Source organism: Notolepis coatsorum (genome assembly GCF_963971535.1).
Source record: "Notolepis coatsorum genome assembly, chromosome: 19".
Classification (NCBI taxonomy): Eukaryota; Metazoa; Chordata; class Actinopteri; order Aulopiformes; family Paralepididae; genus Notolepis; species Notolepis coatsorum.
The window spans coordinates 45,856,942-45,876,671 of record NC_140183.1 but is presented as its reverse complement, the minus strand read 5'-3'; the positions used below and the strand labels follow the sequence as shown (position 1 = coordinate 45,876,671).

The window sequence follows — 19,730 nt, the reverse complement described above, 5'->3', positions numbered from 1 at the left end:
CCTGAGTTTGCCGCGTCACGTGCCTGTCGGGGCCAATCAGGCCTACCCGGAAGTCACTTACTGTTGCGGAACCGGTACACGCGTCCAGCCTGGCTCTGCGGCTCTGCAGATACCCCCTACTCAAACCGCCAGTAAAAAGCAGAAGAAGAAGAAGAAAAAAAAAACTCCTAGGTCTACACAGTGGTACAGTCCAAATGACAGCTTGGAACGCGAGCTAGCTTGCACGATCAAGTGGAGTCAGTGTTTCTGCTTTATAAACCATTTAGCGTTGCTTTTCAAGGCCATTTCAATTGTGTGACGTTATTGTCTGCATTGCACACATACAACCAGCATGTCTGCTCCAAAGAAGGGAGACCTGTCCTCTACCGAGAAGGAATTGTTTCAGGTTATTGCTGCAGGTAACGTTAAGCCTCTTTGGCGAACGCATTACTGACCGGGTGGCAGGCTTGCTAGCTAAACATGCTAACTGATTTTAGTTTGACAGCAATGCTAACGTTATATAGGTTAGTTAACCAAGTTTACTTGTACATTTCTGATAGCATACTCTGACGGGTAACACATGTCCATCTCATCTAGCTAGCTAGGATGAATTGCCAACATTTGTGTTGTAGCTAGCTACTGGAGCTAATTTTAGTATTTGCACTGATTTTAAATGACCAAACAGTAACGTTGGCTAAATCACAGTATTCACTTGGTGTTCTGCACTAACTGCCCTTCCAGTTTCCAGTCCAACTACTGTGGTAACGGTAGTTGAGAAGGTGTGTAGACTGCTGCTGAGGATTTGGTAAATACTGTAATTACCTCAGCTTGTTTTAGCAGTGACCCCACCATTCTGTACTTTAAGCTATGATCATTTTGCTGGTAATTTGACAGGTGTGTATACTAGACCCTTATCACACACAGGACAAGTTGTGGCTATTATCTATACCTGTCTGAAATCAGGACTGAATCCCCCTGATTCGGGGAACAGACGAGGACATTCAGTGTTCTAATTTAGTCATCTAAAATCATTCACTATTTTAGTGCCACGGTTCGCGTTATTTAAGATAAGATATTCCTTTATTGATCCCCTTGGGGAAATTCGGGAGTCATAGCAGCATGGAGGAGGGGGGATACAGGTATGGGCATGGTAATAGTTAGCCCCTTTCGTGACTTTCGGTTTGCAAGCCTGGGGCTTTTGTGACCGCAGTCACTTATTTATACGGCGCGATCATCCAGGAAAACAACAACCAAGCGTGATCGCGGGGCTCGGAGTGTGTCAAAAATATATCAGATCTGAATTTCAAAGATACCCAGCGTACAATATGGGTTTAACACAGCTTCACGATGGGTTCTGGAAGCTCGGAGTTGCTCATAAACATTTTAAATCATTTTTATAAAACGAGTGTACTCACAGAGCGAACCTTGGCAAAATGGCTGGTGCGTCCGGCAATCACTGCGCTCCCTATCGGTCCCTGTTGGTCATTACAACAATACACAGGAGACGCGCTCAGCAGATTCTACCCTGTAATGGCCTATAGGTAATGACCAACAGGGACCGATAGGGAGCGCAGTGATTGCCGGACGCACCAGCCATTTTGCCAAGGTTCGCTCTGTGAGTACACTCGTTTTATAAAAATTATTTAAAATGTTTATGAGCAACTCCGAGCTTCCAGAACCCATCGTGAAGCTGTGTTAAACCCATATTGTACGCTGGGTATCTTTGAAATTCAGATCTGATATATTTTTGACACACTCCGAGCCCCGCGATCACGCTTGGTTGTTGTTTTCCTGGATGATCGCGCCGTATAAATAAGTGACTGCGATCACAAAAGCCCCAGGCTTGCAAACCGAAAGTCACGAAAGGGGCTAGGTAATAGTAGAAGACATAAATATAGGCAATACAATTATAGTAAAGATAAAAATAAGCAGTGTAAACAATATATTTCACTCCGAATATAAGAATATGAGCAAGTAAACAGTGTAATCAATGGTGCAGATGAGGGTTTGTATGCCCTATCAATTATATTATGTTACAATAAATATGGGCAATAAAACACTTAGAATCTGAAATGTATACTATGAGTAAGTAAAGTAAACATTATACACAGGTGCAGTATACATAGGTAGGTACCCTAACTGGCATCATATAGGCTACGTTATGTTTTACAGAATTAATGTAAGTCTATGTAATGTCCCCCTATTTTACATAAAAATAAATGTGTCTGTGCATGTAGTAATAATGTGTGTTGTGCCTTTAGGAAATGTTCAGGAAGCCTCAAGGTTACTGGGCTGTAAGGAGGTTCGAGTCAACTGTCTGGATGAGGTAACGCATGTTCATAAAGCATGACATCATGCAGTCATCATTCATTCATTGTGAATCCAACCTGTTGCTCTGTTTAAAGGAACATGTCAACACTATGGGAAATGCGCTTTCTGTCTTTTCCAGTCAGACAAGAAGATGGATACCAATTTCCTCTCTGTGCGTTCAGCAGTAAGCTCTAGAAAGCACAAATGAATGAAGTGGATACAGACCAGCTAGCCTAGCTGTTGGCCAAAAACACCTCCTGAAGTTTTAAGCTAGTGGTCTGTATCCGCGTCCATTAATTTGTGCTAAACTAGGCTAGCTTACAGCCACATAGCTTTCTACTGAACACCCAGAAAGGAAATTATATCCATCTTGTCTGACTCAGGAGAATACTCTGAGGCTAAGCACATTTCCCATAATATTAGGGTGTTCCTTTTTTAAAGGTATAATCTGTAATGCCATCAAACGGCGACCTCTAGGCAAAAGAGCTCCGCTTCGTATAGTGCTTTGTTGACTTTCTTTGTTTTGTTGTTGTTTGACGTGTGGGTTTAGACTTAAGTCTCTTATTATACTGTGAATTTCTCCAGACCTCTCTTGGTAGATCCTGAGGTATGGCCAGCAGTAGCAACCCCTCATCCATCAATCCACACACAGACAAAAAACTAAAACTGTACATAAAACGCAGCATCATGTTGTCATCTTTTGCCTAGAAGTCACTGTTTGATGACATTACAGACTTTACCTTTTTAAGGGAAATTCTGACACTGCTCTTAAATGTATGAACAATCCAGTTCGACACCAGAGTATCCTCTTTATGTCTGAAAATAAGTCATAATATATTAATATTACACCAGGAACTAGGGCTGCTCGATATAAAATCATGATTATTTTTGGCCAATATTGTGATCACAATTATTTAACACGATTACTCATTGACTTTGGAAACATAAGTAAATTGTCTTGTTCTCATAATGGTTGGATTTTCATAATTGTTGACACTAGGAAGCTGTCAACATGACTTCTCTCTTTGTTCCATGACATATGGGCGGGACAATGGGACTCAAGGGCTTTGCTAATTGGAAGGACATCCTTTATGTGTGGCTATTGTGCCAGTTGATGCCTGTCAAAACCAGACGTGTCAAATGTGTTTGCAGTCCTTCATTGTTGTGTTGCTGACTGTCTTGGTGTCGGGGCTGCTTGTGATCATGACATTTTGTAATGATTATCATTGTCAGACAAATTATTGCGATTATAGATTTAATTGTCCTTGTTTGACTTAAATGCAAGTGTTACCCATGTCAGTGTCGCTTTGTAATAAGATTTGTAATAAGATAAGTAATGACCTATACCTAAATCAATGATTATGATTATACAAAACGATGGCTTTGATCTCTTATAAGCACAATAATTTAATTATTGCAACAGCCCTCCTTGGTGTAAACTGGGGGTAAACAATAAATAAAATAAAAAGGAAACACCTGGGCTATGTCATTCTATTTGGTCTCCTGAAGGTAGATACTGGTAACTGTTGTTTGGCACTTTTATCCAAAGCACCTTGCATGTCATGTAAAGTTCACTGTCCTCCATGATAATTTCTCCTCTTTCCACAGTATGGCATGGCTCCTCTCATGCACGCTGCCTACAAGGGAAAGGCAGACATGTGTAAACTGCTTCTGCAACACGGAGCAGACGTGAATTGTAATCAACATGAGCACGGCTACACAGCGCTGATGTTTGCCGGGTTATCAGGTATAGTATGAGAGATGGGCACCCTTCCTGCATCAGAGAGAGGAAATATTCCTAATGTTGTGCAATTCAACATTTGTCGAGGACCACATATTTATATATAATGCACCCCCCCCCCCCCCCCCCCCCCCCCCATTTGAAGATTTCATTCCAGGAACCCCTATCTGAGAAGTGATTTTTCTGTTGGATCTGATTGTCTGTCTATACTGCAAGTGGGGAGAAGGCAGTGGAGAGAGTGAAAGTTATGATCACGTTCTTAGACTGTATTATCTCATTGTGCTAACTTCTAGTGAATAAAATAGTAGAATTAAACGACAACAAAATCTGTGGACCCCCTGGAACCACTTTTACCACTATTGTAATTGACTGGGGGGAAAAGAAGGGATAGAAACAAATGTTTGTTCTTATATCTATTTATGCATATTTTATTTATACTAATACAAAGCCATTTCCATTAGAACATTATGGAATGTCCTTCCTACCAAGAATAAAACCATACCATAAATCCCCCCTTTGAGGAATTCCATGTGTGCGTGTTGTGACTCCTGCGTCTGTGCCTTCAGGGAAGACGGACATCACGTGGATGATGTTGGACGCGGGGGCGGAGACCGATGTGGTCAACTCTGTGGGGAGGACAGCCGCGCAGATGGCTGCCTTCGTCGGTAACTAATGTCTGCCTCGGAATCAGATTCTAACGCCTCATTCGCCAAACACAATGCATGTACATGAATTTGTCTCTGTGATAATCGTGCAGAAGACCTATGGACAACTTAGGAAGTTTCACACTTGTAGGGCAGGGTGATATGGTGGGAATTCTTATTTTTGGTCGTAAATATATATATATATTAGAGCTGTCAGGCGATTACAATTTTTATCTAATTAATCACATTTTAATCGCATAACCATTTTAGGCCTGATATTTTATATTCTATAATCATATTTCAAATTGCATGTGTCCGGATGGCAGAATTCAGTACTCTATCTACAAAACCTTCTGTTTAATCATCTTCCCTTTATTCATTTGCTTAGATTTTTCAAGTCTGGTCAATTTTAGCATGGTGTTATTCACAGTCAAAACAAATAAAAAATAATATTGAATTGATATTCTCATTTGGTTCATTACAATTTACTCAAGCCTAGTAACAGACGCAGTATTTCTGACACTGGGAATACATTGCCTGAGATCCATAGATGTCCCTAGAATCAGATACCAAGAACATGCAAATGGAGCTTTTTAAAAAAAGTTTGTAAATGTTTATTCTACGTTATTATGGAATGAATGAGATTAAAAAAAATATATATAAATGCATTTATAAAAATAAATAAAAATGTAAATAAATTTAGTTAATTTTCATAACGCGATAATTTGCTGTGTAATTAATTAATCTAATTAACGTGATAATTAGACAGTGTGATTTCATGTCTATGTAATAGTCAAGTCAAGTCAAGAGTTTTATTTATACAGTCAGTGCTTTTTCATTCAAAAGGGTATTTTATAAAAAGAAAAAAATATCTCTCTTTATAATACTGCTGCAAGGAAACATCTTTAGACTAATAAAAAAAAAAGATTTGTATATATCGCTGACTGCATTATAGTACCTTTTGTATGGATCCATTACGGTATACCTCTTCCCAGCCCTACACACTTGGCACAGTGACAGTATGACAGATAACACTATATACATCATTCTCCATGTATTACTATGTACTTCAGTGTTGGCATATTGTATGGTTGTGTCTGTACCGGATTAGTGTCCAGTAGTACATTAGACCAGTGTACCTTGTGTACTGGATGTAACACTGATAACTGCATTGTATAAACACGTTTTCCAAGCAAGTGGGCCCACCTTGTGTGTTTGTAACGATGCCATCAAGATAAGATGTCATTAGGTACTCTTGAAAACTCAACATTACTTTACTCTAATGTTCTAGTGCTCTCAAAGGGTTACCGCTGGACATGATCCTGTTCCCTACTCATCAAGATCAATAACTTCTTCAATCTCCTCTCTTCTCCTCCCAGGGCAGCATGACTGTGTGACAGTGATCAATAACTTCTTCTCGCGGACCAAGCTGGAGTACTACACCAAGGCCCAGGGCCTGGAGAAGGAGCCAAAGCTGCCATCCAAACTGGCAGGACCCCTCCACAAGATCATCATGAGCACCAACCTCAACCCCGTCAAGGTAGACCACGTCCTGTGTTTTAGGATGAAGACTGAACCTCCCTCCCTTCCCATCCACCTCTTCTCCTCTCTACTGATATCCTACACCACTCTCACCAACTACCTCCTCTCCTTGACTATTGCTCTGCGATGTGGTCATCTGCTGCCAGTGGTGACCTCAGGAAGCTCCAGGTGGTCCAGAACAGGGCAGCACGGTTGGTACTGGGCTGCTCACTAAGGTCTAATGTGAGCCGGATGCATGCCCGCCTCTCTTGGCTTAACGTTGAAAATAGATTGTCTTTTAAAATATACTTGTGCTGTTCAAGTTGGTCATGAGCAGTAAAACTCCTGTTTTTATACATAATCAGATTGTTTTTAGTAATACTGTGCACGAGCATTACACTAGACTGTAAATACACAGTACAGACTGATTGCAATTCTCACTGGGACCTACTGTACAAATTTCACACACGAACCCTTTTGTCCGTCGAGTCGTACCGTAGATCGCTGACGTCACTTTAAACTTAAAACTTAAAATGGCGGCCCCCATCAGAGCATTCGGCTAACACAACATTAGCTTAGCGAACCTGCCACCGCACTTCTATGTGCATAAAGTGTGGTAACAAAATATCACAGCCCCTAAGACTTGGAGCGTTCTAACTACTGAGCATGTACCCAACATTATATGAAAAATAAAGTCATTACGATGTTTTAGTGCGCTTCAAGCGCTAAAGGGATTCATAACAACTTATAGCAGGGTCAATCTCAGTGTTAGTACTCGTCTGTTTCTTTTCTTTTCATACCAACATTACCTTTTTTAAGTGAACGTGGTCTTGTCCTTGTTGTATCCATGTGTAATGTTGATAGTAGTGGGTCCGGTGTACACAGATGAAAGAGAGCAAGTCTGTCTGGGATATAGGTCCCGACTCCCAGGCTATTAGCTATTAGCTCTTCTGGCAGCCTAGCCATCCTCTCAGCCTCCGTCGTCTTAAATGCCATGTTCTTTTGGTAGAACTGTTCGGCTGCCGCAGGAGTGTTGAGAGATTAGCAGATTCCGTTCATGGTTATTGGTATAAGCTGTAGTCACGAGAGACCTGGTACGCGGTTTTTAGCCTCACGTATGTAGCTTGGCTTTTAGCCATAAACGCTGCAGAGCTTAACCCGGAAACGGAAATGGGAAATGCTGAAATAATAACGTGAATTATTCTAAAAGTTATAATTATTTTGTCTCATCTTGTTTTAGTCAACATAAATTAAGAGTGAATTTGTCATGGTTTTTGTAAACTACATTTTTGTGTCCTCAGTTGTGGTCAATGATATTTAATAAATTATTTTGTCACGTTAGTGTCACATGATCAACATTAACGTGACGTCTCGTTGTCGTCGCGGGAAAAAGCTTCGTTGACGAACATCTTTCGTCATAATCTTCGTTGACAAAATTAACACTGCTCCACACCTCTCATCACTGCCTCCATCAACCCCTCTGCACCTCCCTCCCCCTCCACCCATCACCTTTCTACTCTCATCCACTCCGCCTCTTACTCTCTCTCTGCCCCCTCTCACCTCCTCCGCCTTCCTCTCCCCTCTTTCACCAACTACAACCTCACGTCTCTCCCTCTGTCACCTCCCCACCCCTCCCCTCTCCTCTGTTCCAGATGGTGCTGCTGGTGAAGGAGAACCCTGTGCTGGCGGAGGCGGAGGCCCTGGAGAAGTGCAGGAAGGTGATGGAGCTGATCTGTGAGAAGTGTGTGAAGCAGCAGGACATGAATGAGGTGCTGGCCATGAAGATGCACTACATCAGCTGTTTACTGGGCAAGTGTGCCTCCTTCCTCAAGGAACGCGACGACAAGCTGGACGGCCTCATCAAGAGGTGTGTGTGCACGCGCTTTAAAAGGCTGTTATTTTCAACAGCTCAGCATGTCTAGTTAAAGCTCTTACCATGGCCTGGGTGAATACTCAATTCTGATTGGCTGGAGGGGTGTTGATTATTTTTCGGTATACTGCACGGCTAGAGTTCAATATGAATAGCGCTTGTTTGGCTTTCTGGAAAGCCCTGAAGGTAAACTTCTCCCATTGACAATGACCCAACTTAATGCTAGCAAGCCTTCCTGTCAATAACTTTCCTATTGTTAACAAACGGTGAATATGATCCGACAGTATGTTTGACAAAAAGGTTGGCTTATTAGTTACAATACTTTTAGTTCATGGTTCAAAGTAATGGGAAAAGGGTGCTATCTCGCCATCAATCAGAAGCTAGCCACAAGACTTGCATTCACGCTCTCCAGCACACAGCCTCCCTGCCTGGCACAACAACCACAACAGTAGGGTCTATAGTCACAGTCAGGACAGTAGGCTCTACAAGTAGGCTCCCTTAAAACGCTAACGCTATTAAAAAAAAAAAAAAACAGTGGAGGTTAAAATAAGAATATGACTTGGCCAGAAAAAAAGTTCAGTCAGGAGATTTTTTTTTGCTTTAATCCCTGCAATAGTGTGTATTTAAATTGACTAGGCTTTTGTTTTGGGAGAAATTAAGGGTTTGTTTAGAGTGGCTCGATGCTGCCCACTAGTGGCCAGAAAATAATTAATAATAATTTAAAGGGGCTATGTATTATAAATGTCATTTTTCAGTCTCTAGCATTGTATTATAGTAATAGGAGTTCGTATCAATGTGTTTTAGGGTCTAAATACCATATTGGCGGATTGCTCAGATTCAGCCCAGCCCCGTTGTCTAGTAAATCAGGTCATATTTTTTTTGAACGGCCAATACGCTGGGTAGCGCACAGTGATGCGATTGGCTCTGTGGTTGTAGCGCACCAAACGGGGTTTGACAGAGCGAGCGAGAGAGAGAGAGAGAGAATCAGATAGACCCTCGCGACAGAGCACACATACACACTGTGCCGCGTCGCTACAGCTGAAGTTATTATGAAATGCACCAAATGGGGTTTGACAGAGCGAGAGAGAGAGAGAGAGAGACAGATGGACCTTCGCGACAGAGCACACATACACACTGTGCCGCAGCGCTACAGCTGAAGTTATTATGAAACGCACCAAACAGGGTTTGACAGAGCGAGCGAGAGAGAGAGAGAGACAGATAGATAGACCCTCGCGACAGAGCACACATACACACTGTGCCGCAGCGCTACAGCTGAAGTTATTATGAAACGCACCAAACAGGGTTTGACAGAGCGAGCGAGAGAGAGACAGATAGACCCTCGCGACAGAGCACACATACACACTGTGCCGCAGCGCTACAGCTGAAGTTATTATGAAACGCACCAAACAGGGTTTGACAGAGCGAGCGAGAGAGAGAGAATCAGATAGACCCTCACGACAGAGCACACATACACACTGTGCCGCGGCGCTACAGCAGCTCCCGAATCGAGAGAGAGAGAGAGAGACCACCGTGAAAACACTCCGCGCGCAGGTCCCCCCCATTCGGGAGCACAAGCTGCAGCGCGGCACAGCAGCAGACCCCCCGAACGGGAGAGGGAGAGAGAGAGAGAAGGGGACCCGCACGCAGAGCGTCCACACAGTTCTCCCTCTCTCTCTCTCTCTGTGTCTCTGTGTCTCTCTCTCTCTCTGTCTCTGTCTCTGCCACTCGCAGACTGTGTGGATTGACTGCCACTGAAAGTGCTTATGGGCAAAGCCAAGCCAATAACAGGCTGAAATCCTGAGGCTGGAAAATGATGCTTTTGAGTACTCCATTAGAAATATAAAACAATGATTATTTTTGGAATAAACCTTACAGATGTGTTACATAGACTCACAGGAATTGTGTAAAGTTGCCCAAATAGTGCTAGGAATAGCAATACATAGCCCCTTTAAGAACGAGTCATGGCATGTTTACCCTTTGAACACAACAGGTGTTAAAGGTTTAATGTTGTTACTAGACACTCAAGATATCCTGGAAAATAACGTCCTGGAATAATATTGAAGAATGCAACCTATGCTAAAGCTCTTTATGAAGTACTATTGTGTGTAATCATTTTAATTTCCATCATTAGCCTGTTAATGTGCCTCCTTATTTGGCCCTCAGCGCCAGTGCTTTATCCAATGTAGGATAGGACTTACTTGCGAGTGCTTAAAATATATCGAATATAATAGCAATAGATCTAAATAACACGTTGATCGTCAGTGAGTTGCTTCCAGTCAACATGCACGAAACAGATAATTTTTTCATACATACATTTCCGTTTTATACCATGATGAATATGAATATATTTCTAGAGCAAATCGAGCTTCAATGTATTTAGTTAGAAATCGTGCCATTTGTCGCTTGCTTTATGAATAGTTTTCAAATAAACGCTAGATTATCGATATTATATGTGTCATCATGCGCGAACAGAAGCGGGTCTGAAAAATCGCTTCTCCGTACTTTGGTCGGCGCGAACTTCACACACACACATACACTCCGATGGCGGTGAAAGGAACATCGGATTAACCCAAGATTTGTAACAAAGTCCTTACCTCACATCTGATGTAGTGCAAAAAGATTAATCCAATTCCTGATCGCCATTCCAAATATTGATCGTGTTTATTGATCCAACGTTATATGTCCAAAACACATAATCCACGCTGCTCAGTGTGTCCCCAGTCCATCTGTTATAACGATACTGGATGCCCGAGAAGTAAAACCTGGACCGGACTTCTTAGATTGATGCACAGCCCCAGCCAGAGGGATTCCAATGATGTGCAATACCATCCGGGAGACGTTAGGCGGCGGTATTTGCCCTTTGCGAGCTCAGACCCATTCCCAATGATAACGTCAGGCTGGATGGATGAAAAATGAATGGATATAGCGAATAAAAGAAATATCGATTAAAACCCGATATCTTGGCGCCCAGCGCATGGCGAGTTAACCCGACTTATCTCGGGTTTGGCCTCCAAAGGGTTTAATGTATTTTAAGTTAGAAATCGGAGTTGTTGCAAGTTATAAAATGTTTATATTGCCAATGGACAGGAAGTGAGCTAGCTTCAACCTAGAGGAAGCACTCTCATAGGAACATAATTCCAATGTTAAAAGGACTTTGGGATGGGGGGTGCAAGAAAATACACATCTGACTTCACCAGTAATTAACACATATAGTTACTGGTGCATACGTTTGGGGATGGGGGGGGGGGAGCCTACCGTATGTCAGTGGGACTTTGGGGGTGGGGGGTGCCTACTGTACGTCAGTGGGACTTTCAGGTTCTATGTCAGTGTTCAGACCGTTCTTTTCAGGTTTCCCATGACTCCTGAGGATTTGGCTCTCTTAGGTTGCATTGATGTTTAGCACAGAGGCGAGTGCATAGTCTCATTTTTTTTTTATCCCCTCCCACCCTAGTTTATTGAAGGGCCGGGAGAGCGACGGCTTCCCGGTGTTCCAGGAGAAGTTTGTCAGAGAGTGCATCCGCAAGTTCCCCTACTCTGACGCCACCCTGCTACAACAGCTGGTCCGGAGCATTGCCCCCGTGGAGATCGTGAGTCACAATCCCTCTCTTCTGAAAACCTAAGACTGGGTGATCGCCGTGTTGTTATTTTGGAAATGGTAAATTTAGGGGGTTTGAGTTAGGACTACCTTGTAGATGAGGATTGGCGTGTTGGTATATATTTGTGTTCATGTTGGTAAATTACATTCCCCGTCACTGCAGGGTAACGACCCCACAGCCATCACGGTCCTGACCCAGGCCATTACGGGCCAGGTGGGCTTCATGGACGCAGAGTTCTGCACCGCCTGTGGAGAGAAGGGTGCAGAGAAGAGATGCTCTATCTGTAAAATGGTAGGCGTGGACACTTCATCATGCTACTTCTGTTCCGTGAGATGAAAACAGGGTTTCGTTAAAAAAAACACTGTAGCTATTCTTTTCTATTATCTGATCGATAGTTGAAAAGTTCCTTACATAACACTATAGAAGTTTAGAAGTGACTATATATATGAAATTCTATGACTAACAACGGCAGCTATTCTTTGTTCCCAGGTGATCTACTGTGACCAAGCTTGCCAGAAAATGCACTGGTTCACCCACAAGAAAGTCTGCAAGAAACTCGTGGAGCAGAGAGAAGAGCACGAGGCAGAATCGGCTAAGCTGAGGGAGCAGCACAGCAAAGGTACTGTGAATAGCCCCTTTGTCTCCACTACCACACTACCACCTCATAGGCGCTGTAGCATCCCAGACAACGACTTGTCTAAGCTTTTCAAATGAATGGAAAGATATATACCGTACTTTTCGCACTATAAGCCGCACCTGAATATAAGCCGCAGCAGCTAAATTGAATGATGTGTACATATATAAGCCGCACTGGACTATAAGCCGCCGGTGTTTTCATGTTTAATTACCATATGTAAGGGTTCGTGCACAGAGGGGATTGTCGGGAAAGAGATGGCTGTTTGAGGAAGCTCCCATTTATTAACATTTTTGTTAATAACAGGAACGATAGCCAGTTAGCCAGCGCCGGATACAGTAGGTAGCAACGTTAGCTCTCATAACGATAGCCAGTTAGCAGCTCCAGGTACATATAGTTAGCAACGTTAGCTCTCATAACGATAGAGCCAGTTAGCAGCGCTGGGTACATATAGGTAGCAACGTTAGCTCTCATAACGATAGAGCCAGTTAGCAGCACCGGGTACATATAGGTAGCAACGTTAGCTCTCATAACGATAGAGCCAGTTAGCAGCGCCGGGTACAGTAGGTAGCAACGTTAGCTCTCATAACGATAGCCAGTTAGCAGTGCCGGGTACATATAGGTAGCAACGTAAGCTCTCATAACGATAGAGCCAGTTAGCCAGCGCTAGCCAGCCAGCACCTGCGAAATCGAATGCCAAACTGATGATATCAGGAGATATCAGCAGCTAGATAACATTAGACAACGCCTCATGTATTAATAAACTAAAGTGACTAGTTAGTTGACTGGGTCATTTTGTTTAATGCTTCAGTTATGTTGAAAGAGGAGCTCTGAGCTGCTCATGCACTCCTCTTGCCGTAATGGTTTGTTGACGTGGTTATGTGAGGAGGAGGGGCAAGGCGTGCACTGCTGCAGCAGATTTAGGAGTCTGATCTGACTGTCACAGAACTGAGGGAGTGCGCCCAGTTAGCTGTAAAAATCCATAGATTAGCCGCACCGTTATATAAGCCGCAGGGTCGAAAAATGGGGGGAAAAGCCGCAGCTTATAGTCCGAAAAGTACGGTATATATATGCAAAACACCTCACCTCAATAGATGGGTTTCTTGTTTGTAAACACAATGTGTTTGAGCCAATCAGCAACAGGCTGCAGCGCTAAAAAAGTACAAGGGGGCTCTATGGAGAAACCATGGCACTCCCCTGACTAAAAGCTGTTCCAACGAATGGCTGGATGTAATTTTGCCAAATAAGCATGGCTGTGAGTAAGTCTTTCACCTTTCACATATCTAGAAGATCACTAGCATAGCTAACAAATGCAAATTATTGTAGTCTGCCCCAGTGTTCTGACCAGGATTACTTTAATTCTTGCCTCTTTGATGCGTGTGCACACAGAGTCTGACGTGGTCTATATTGGGGATGGGCATTTTAAAGAAAAATCCAGATCGATTGATCGCATGCTATACTCAAGGGATTGTGTATTACTCGTGGAGGGAAAAAAAATCAAATTTTTAAAACTTAATTTTGTTCATTCATGTATATGTTTAATGAAACCAACAAACCGTTATAATCTTACACATACATGTGAAAAAAACATTCATAAAAATTATTAATAATTTAAGATAGATTTTTCTCATAGTCACGAGTAATCGATTACTCACGCCCATCCCTAGTCTATATGCAGACTCACTCAGTCAGCCACTCAGGCCCTAGTGGAAGCTCACAGGCATGGCACTTTGATAATGTTAAAAGAGTACTTCACCCAAAATGTTTTATCTGTATCAATTACTTGCCCCGTGATGCCTTGAAGGGTGAAGATGGAATCCAAAAATTGGTTTACAAACTAACATCTTGCAGTATAATCCAATTCTCCTTTATCCAGTCGTATACTTCACAAACGCATGAATCTTTGCTAAAAACTAGTTAACTACAACATTTTCTAATACGCACATGTAGCGCGCCTGAGCAAGCCTTTAAAATAATCTCCTTGTTCTTCCAGAGGAGAGTGCGGCAGTGAAACAGGCTACAGACTCCATGCAGGAACTATCAGTGGAGGCCAACAGTGACTCCTCCTCCACGGATACCCAGCCCCCAGCAGAGCCCCCCACGCCCGCCCCTGTCCAAGCCACTGACAGCTAAGGAGTGTGTTTTGTGTGTGTATGACGAGACATCAACAGGAGACACCGTATCTGCGCCCAGCTTTCTCCTACCCCAGATGCACAACACCACAAGTCATAAGAGGCTAATTGGCCAGAAGACTTTAAAAGCCTAACTGCAGTATGAAGGGAGAAGAACAACACAAGCTTCTGGACTGCTCAGACGAGAGGAGAAAGGGGAGATCTTGCTCGTCGTATTACTTGACATTTCCACCAAAACAACGCGACAACACTAATGGGGGACTGCATTAAGTATGGCTACCCCCATTAATGATGTCACTCAGTTCTCCTAATATATCCCACAATGCAAAGCAATTACAGCTAATGTCCACTACCAAATGTTGCAGCTAACACTAGTTACTATTCATTGAAGATCATATTTTATTACCATAAAACTTCAATTAAAAGCAGAATCCCATATAGATGCCTGTCCCTTTATCAAATGTATTTGTAAAGCCCGCAATCACAAGTTAATTTCCCCAAGTCTTCTTTAACAAGTCAAGAATAAACATCACAATAAATCAAGGACAAAAAAACCCATCATGAAATCCAAAACAACACTCCCAGACATACCCCAGGGAAGGTAAGGGAAAAACTCACTAGGAAAAAAGCACCACAGGCAATGTGGAGGAGAGGAACCTTAGAAGGGCCGTTCAAGGGGGGATCCCCCTACTTGGATGTTGGATGTTGCTATGGACGATCGATGGGTGGAGAATAAAACAGGCGAAATAGTTGGTATGTATGTCGCTATGTATGTCGCTGGCGGATTTTTTTTTAATAAATCAACTCTGTAGATCATCCTCCATATGTGTGTGGTTTTACAACGTTTAAACAATGGGAACGCATTAAACCAATCATCTGTCTAAACCTCGTAACTATTTGCCCTCATCTGTGTTTGTTTTTTTCATCTCCTGAAAAGTTGGGTTTTTGGAGTTACAAGGTTTTCTTCCGCCAGCGACGTTATACGTGTAATAAAACACATATGTACTTGCAATACCAACTGGGGTACATAAGAAACATTTTTAAAGATTTAAATAGAATAGAGCTAAGAACAATAAAAGAGAAAGCATAGGGAAAACTGGCACATTTTGACAAATAAAAGCCGGTCTCAATTAGAAGCCAGGTCTACATTAATTGTTCATCTGATTGCCATTGATGCTGCAAAGATGTTTATTTATTATTACAGTTACTTATCGCCATGGTGGAGAAGAAAGTACTGAAATTCAAGATGGTAAGAGGGAAGAAGCTTCCTCTACATTGCAGGGTCATAATGTCTGGTGAAAATAATTCCTGAGTGGCCCAAACTGGCCAAGGTAGCGGAGTTTGCTTATCCGTCTCTGCATGTACTGTTTGTCTGCAGTAGCACTGCAGGCCTATTCGCCTGACTGTACAGCAAGCTGCTGAGTGTTTGTGGGCTGGGCTCGGTGCTGTCCAGTGCTGACTCTCTGCACAATGAGATGCTGGACAGACAACTGAAAACAAAGTACGGTAATTTCTCTCCCAACATTACTTTCACTAGTGTTGTCTCTCGGAGTGAACAAATTAATGATTAGTAATTGATATGTTATTCAATAGCCACATTTTTATATAAGTAATATTCATACTGAATTTGATAGAATTTCCCATCTTTGCTGAGCAAGAATTGTGTGTGAAAGGAATTAAAGGCCTGTCCCATATACGGTAGATGCCCATCCCAAATATAAACGAGTTCATTGATTGAAGCAAATAAAAGCCTGGGATATTTATTGAAGTTTTATGGTATTCATAGTGTAGGCTGTAACATTTGGTAGCTGACATTGCAGCTCTGATGTTTGGTTGCACATTTTATATCTAATGCTTGCTAACACTCAAAGAGGATGCTAGACACTTTGCATTGTGGGACGGATGGACAATTTTTGATGACATAAAACATTGAGCAGCCATACTTACCGTGCCTTCAACTCATGTCAGAAATATCGTAAATATGACTTTAGCGCATATGAACGACCCAACAAGTAGGGATTACGATTTGGAATAGCTACCCAAGTTGTAGAGTTCGGGGCATGCTGATACACACATGTGCATATGAAGGTCGTAGAAGTCATTGTTGGTTCAAAAACAATATATTAAAAAAACAATTACATTTGTGTAATATTGTTGAGTTTTGCATAATTTATGAGATAAACCAAGCGGTTCAAAAAATAGGTTAGTTATTTTTCCGCGCCCACATCAAAGAGTTCTATTGGTCCATATCGATGTTATTTCAGAGTTTCCGACCAAAGCACTTGAATGCACAACGCGTCATATTTACGACTTCTGAAGTGGGAAGTAGGAGCTTCCTAGAAGGAAGGTGCTACTAATACAGTCCCCCGTTGTGAACGAGGAGGGGTTTGGTTCACGACTAGTGTCAGCTTTTTCCCCCCTCTTTTGTATCTTTTTAACGGTTGTGTTGTTTTATTATGTGAAAAATCCTTTAGAGCAATATGTTTGATAGAAGCGACTGCAAAAGTATTTCAGGGAAAGTGATGTGAAGAGGTAGTGATTTTACTGGTTCACATCTGTGATGAAGTGTAATTCTGCTACTGAAGTTGTAGCATTCAGTGTGTCCTAGTTGCTGTTTGGCTGGTGGGTGGTAGTTACTGGCAAACCAGCAATTGTTTTCATATGTGCATTAAAATAAATGTAAGGCTTGCTTTGCCATAAGAGTACTATTAAGACTTTATTATTATATTATGAAATAAACATTTGTTTGCCACAACATAGTACACAATTCACAGATGTCACAGTAGCCGTGATTACCTGCAGAATATTTCATCAACCCTATTGAAGTCATTCAGATTGGAGATTTAAAATGAACCATTTACATGGACGGATGCTATATAAAGTGATCCGAGATGGATACCAAAGCATACAATCGCAGTGTTACTTCTTCACCCAGTGTCTGTCTGCCCCTGCCTGCACTCTGCTCCTCTTGCCCTCGCAAGAGACTGCTGCTCATCCAGAAAGAACAGCAGAAACACTAAATCATTGGGCCTCATTCAACAATACTCTTATTATTTTTCTTATATTCTTGCTTACCTGTCTGTTAAGAGAACAATAAGAAAAGCCACCACCACATTCATCAAGTCGTTCTTAAAGTCCAAATCTGTTCTTACCCAGGTTTTTTGAATGGTGAATTCCACTCATTCTATACTGGATGCGCGTTCTCGCCCAAGTCATTTGCATACAGAGACACGCCTCGCGGGCTCATTATAATACAAGTTAGTTGGTAAAAGTATTGACGCCCCCCGGCCGTATTCAAGCGCTGGAGCGATTTGCGATGGATCAAAATTAGATAGGAAAATAGGAATCAAATTTATTGTCATCATACAGCACCTATGTAAGGGATAATGTATAGCTACGAGGTCATTGTCGCAAAATAATTGACCGACAGAGTTTAAAATACCGAGCCGCCTCGGCGAGGTGTTTTAAACGTCAGTGAAGGTCAATTATTTTGCGACAATGATCGAGGATAGCTATACATTATCCCGCTTATTACATGGCTAACTTACTAACAATATACCTAATTCATTTTACATCGACTCGCAACACTGGTTCTGGCTCCGCTCGTCGCTCCGCCCCCTGTCATCGCCGGCAGCAGAACACCGGCAGTGTCTAATTGCACTGAAACAGTGTGTGTCAGTGGGCTTGATTGCGAACAGCTGCGCACAGCGGTCATTATTGTCCCACAGCGGTCATTATTGTCTGATAACTGACCTCTGACGCGCGCTATTGACCAATCACAAGCAAGCATTTCGGCGAATGTGAAAACGCCATGTAATAAAGTAAAATAAAGTAATTGCAGCCAGAACCAGTGTTGCGAGTCGATGTAAAATGAATTAGGTATATTGTTAGTAAGTTAGCCATGTAATAAGCGGGATAATGTATAGCTATACTCGATCATTGTCGCAAAATAATTGACCTTCACTGACGTTTAAAACACCTCGCCGAGGCGGCTCGGTATTTTAAACTCTGTGTCGGTCAATTATTTTGCGACAATGACCTCGTAGCTATACATTATCCCTTACATAATGGAATAGACTGTATTAATATAGTAGTAATGTAATAGTAGTTGGCTAGTTGCACGCTTCTGGCCACCTCCCGCAGTGCGCGCATACACACGTACTGTATACAGTACGTGCAAAATGAATCGTTCCAGCAAAGTACTGTAGGCTTTGTCAATATACTGAACGACTGTGCGTTGTCAAGAGTCAATCGCACAGGTTGCCTCATCTCATCTGGCTCTGCAAATAGATCTAGAGTCTGAATATCTATGCATATACTGTATAGCCTGCTGCTGATCTCTCTCTCTCTCTCTCTCTCTGAGAACGGAATGCAGTGCCCGCGACGTGGGTCTTGATTGATTGATTGAAAATTGTATTAACAGATTGCAGAATGGGTACAATACAGTACAGCTCAATACACACAATTGTTAAGGGGATGCAGACCAGAGAGACTTTCGTCTTGTTTACATCAGGGTCCCCCATTTTCAATTCATCATAACATATGACATACAGATAGACAGTACTGCTACATCTATACATTTATAACATATATAGTATATACATTTGACGAAGAAATTGTACATTGGGGGAGGGGGTTGGGTAGGTGGGGTGGGGGGAACTGTACATTGGAGGTGGTTGGGTGGGTGGGGGTGGATGGGTAGGCGGGGTGGGGGTAACCGTACATTGGATTATCGACGAAACCTTACTTGGTCCAAGAAGAGGGTCTCGTGTATTACTGGGTTTAAGTCAGTTGTTTATTTATTTATGTTTTACTGTTTGCATACGAGGTGGTCCGCAAATGTTCTTGATAACAATCTAGTGGTCCGCATAAAACAGAAGTTTGGGAACCACTGATATAGACGATCTCTAAATATGCGTTCTATGCTACGTATACAGTACTGCATATCTGTATGTCATGTCATACATGTCATGATATATATCTGTATATCTGTATGTTGTGTATGTCATAAATGTCATTATGAATTGAAAATGGGGGACCCTGATGTAAACAAGACGAAAGTATTTCTCTGGTCTGCATTCCCTTAACAATTGTGTGTATTGAGCTGTACTGTATTGTACCCATTCTGCAATCTGTTAATACAATCTTCAATCAATCAATGGCCTGGGCGGCCAGAGCATAACTGTTCAAACGGTAATATATAATCCATTTCAGACAGAACGCACGCAATAAGTTATAACAATTATTATTATTATTATTGAAAAGTTCTGTATTTTTAAAGTCGTATTTGGGGGCAATTAATC

The 19,730-nt window shown here is 42.2% G+C and overlaps 1 protein-coding gene across 1 annotated transcript; it reads left to right on the top strand.

Annotated features, from left to right (window-relative positions):
• Window positions 1-200: 200 nt before the first annotated feature.
• ankmy2a (ankyrin repeat and MYND domain containing 2a) lies at window positions 201-17,222 on the top strand. The gene is made up of 10 exons (XM_084335789.1): window positions 201-398; window positions 2,241-2,305; window positions 3,898-4,036; window positions 4,597-4,695; window positions 6,054-6,214; window positions 7,848-8,062; window positions 11,517-11,652; window positions 11,824-11,952; window positions 12,151-12,280; window positions 14,289-17,222. Exons 1-10 carry the CDS (start codon window positions 332-334, stop codon window positions 14,426-14,428), a joined length of 1,281 nt encoding a protein of 426 aa, XP_084191915.1. The 5' UTR covers window positions 201-331; the 3' UTR covers window positions 14,429-17,222.
• The last annotated feature ends 2,508 nt before the right edge of the window (window positions 17,223-19,730 follow it).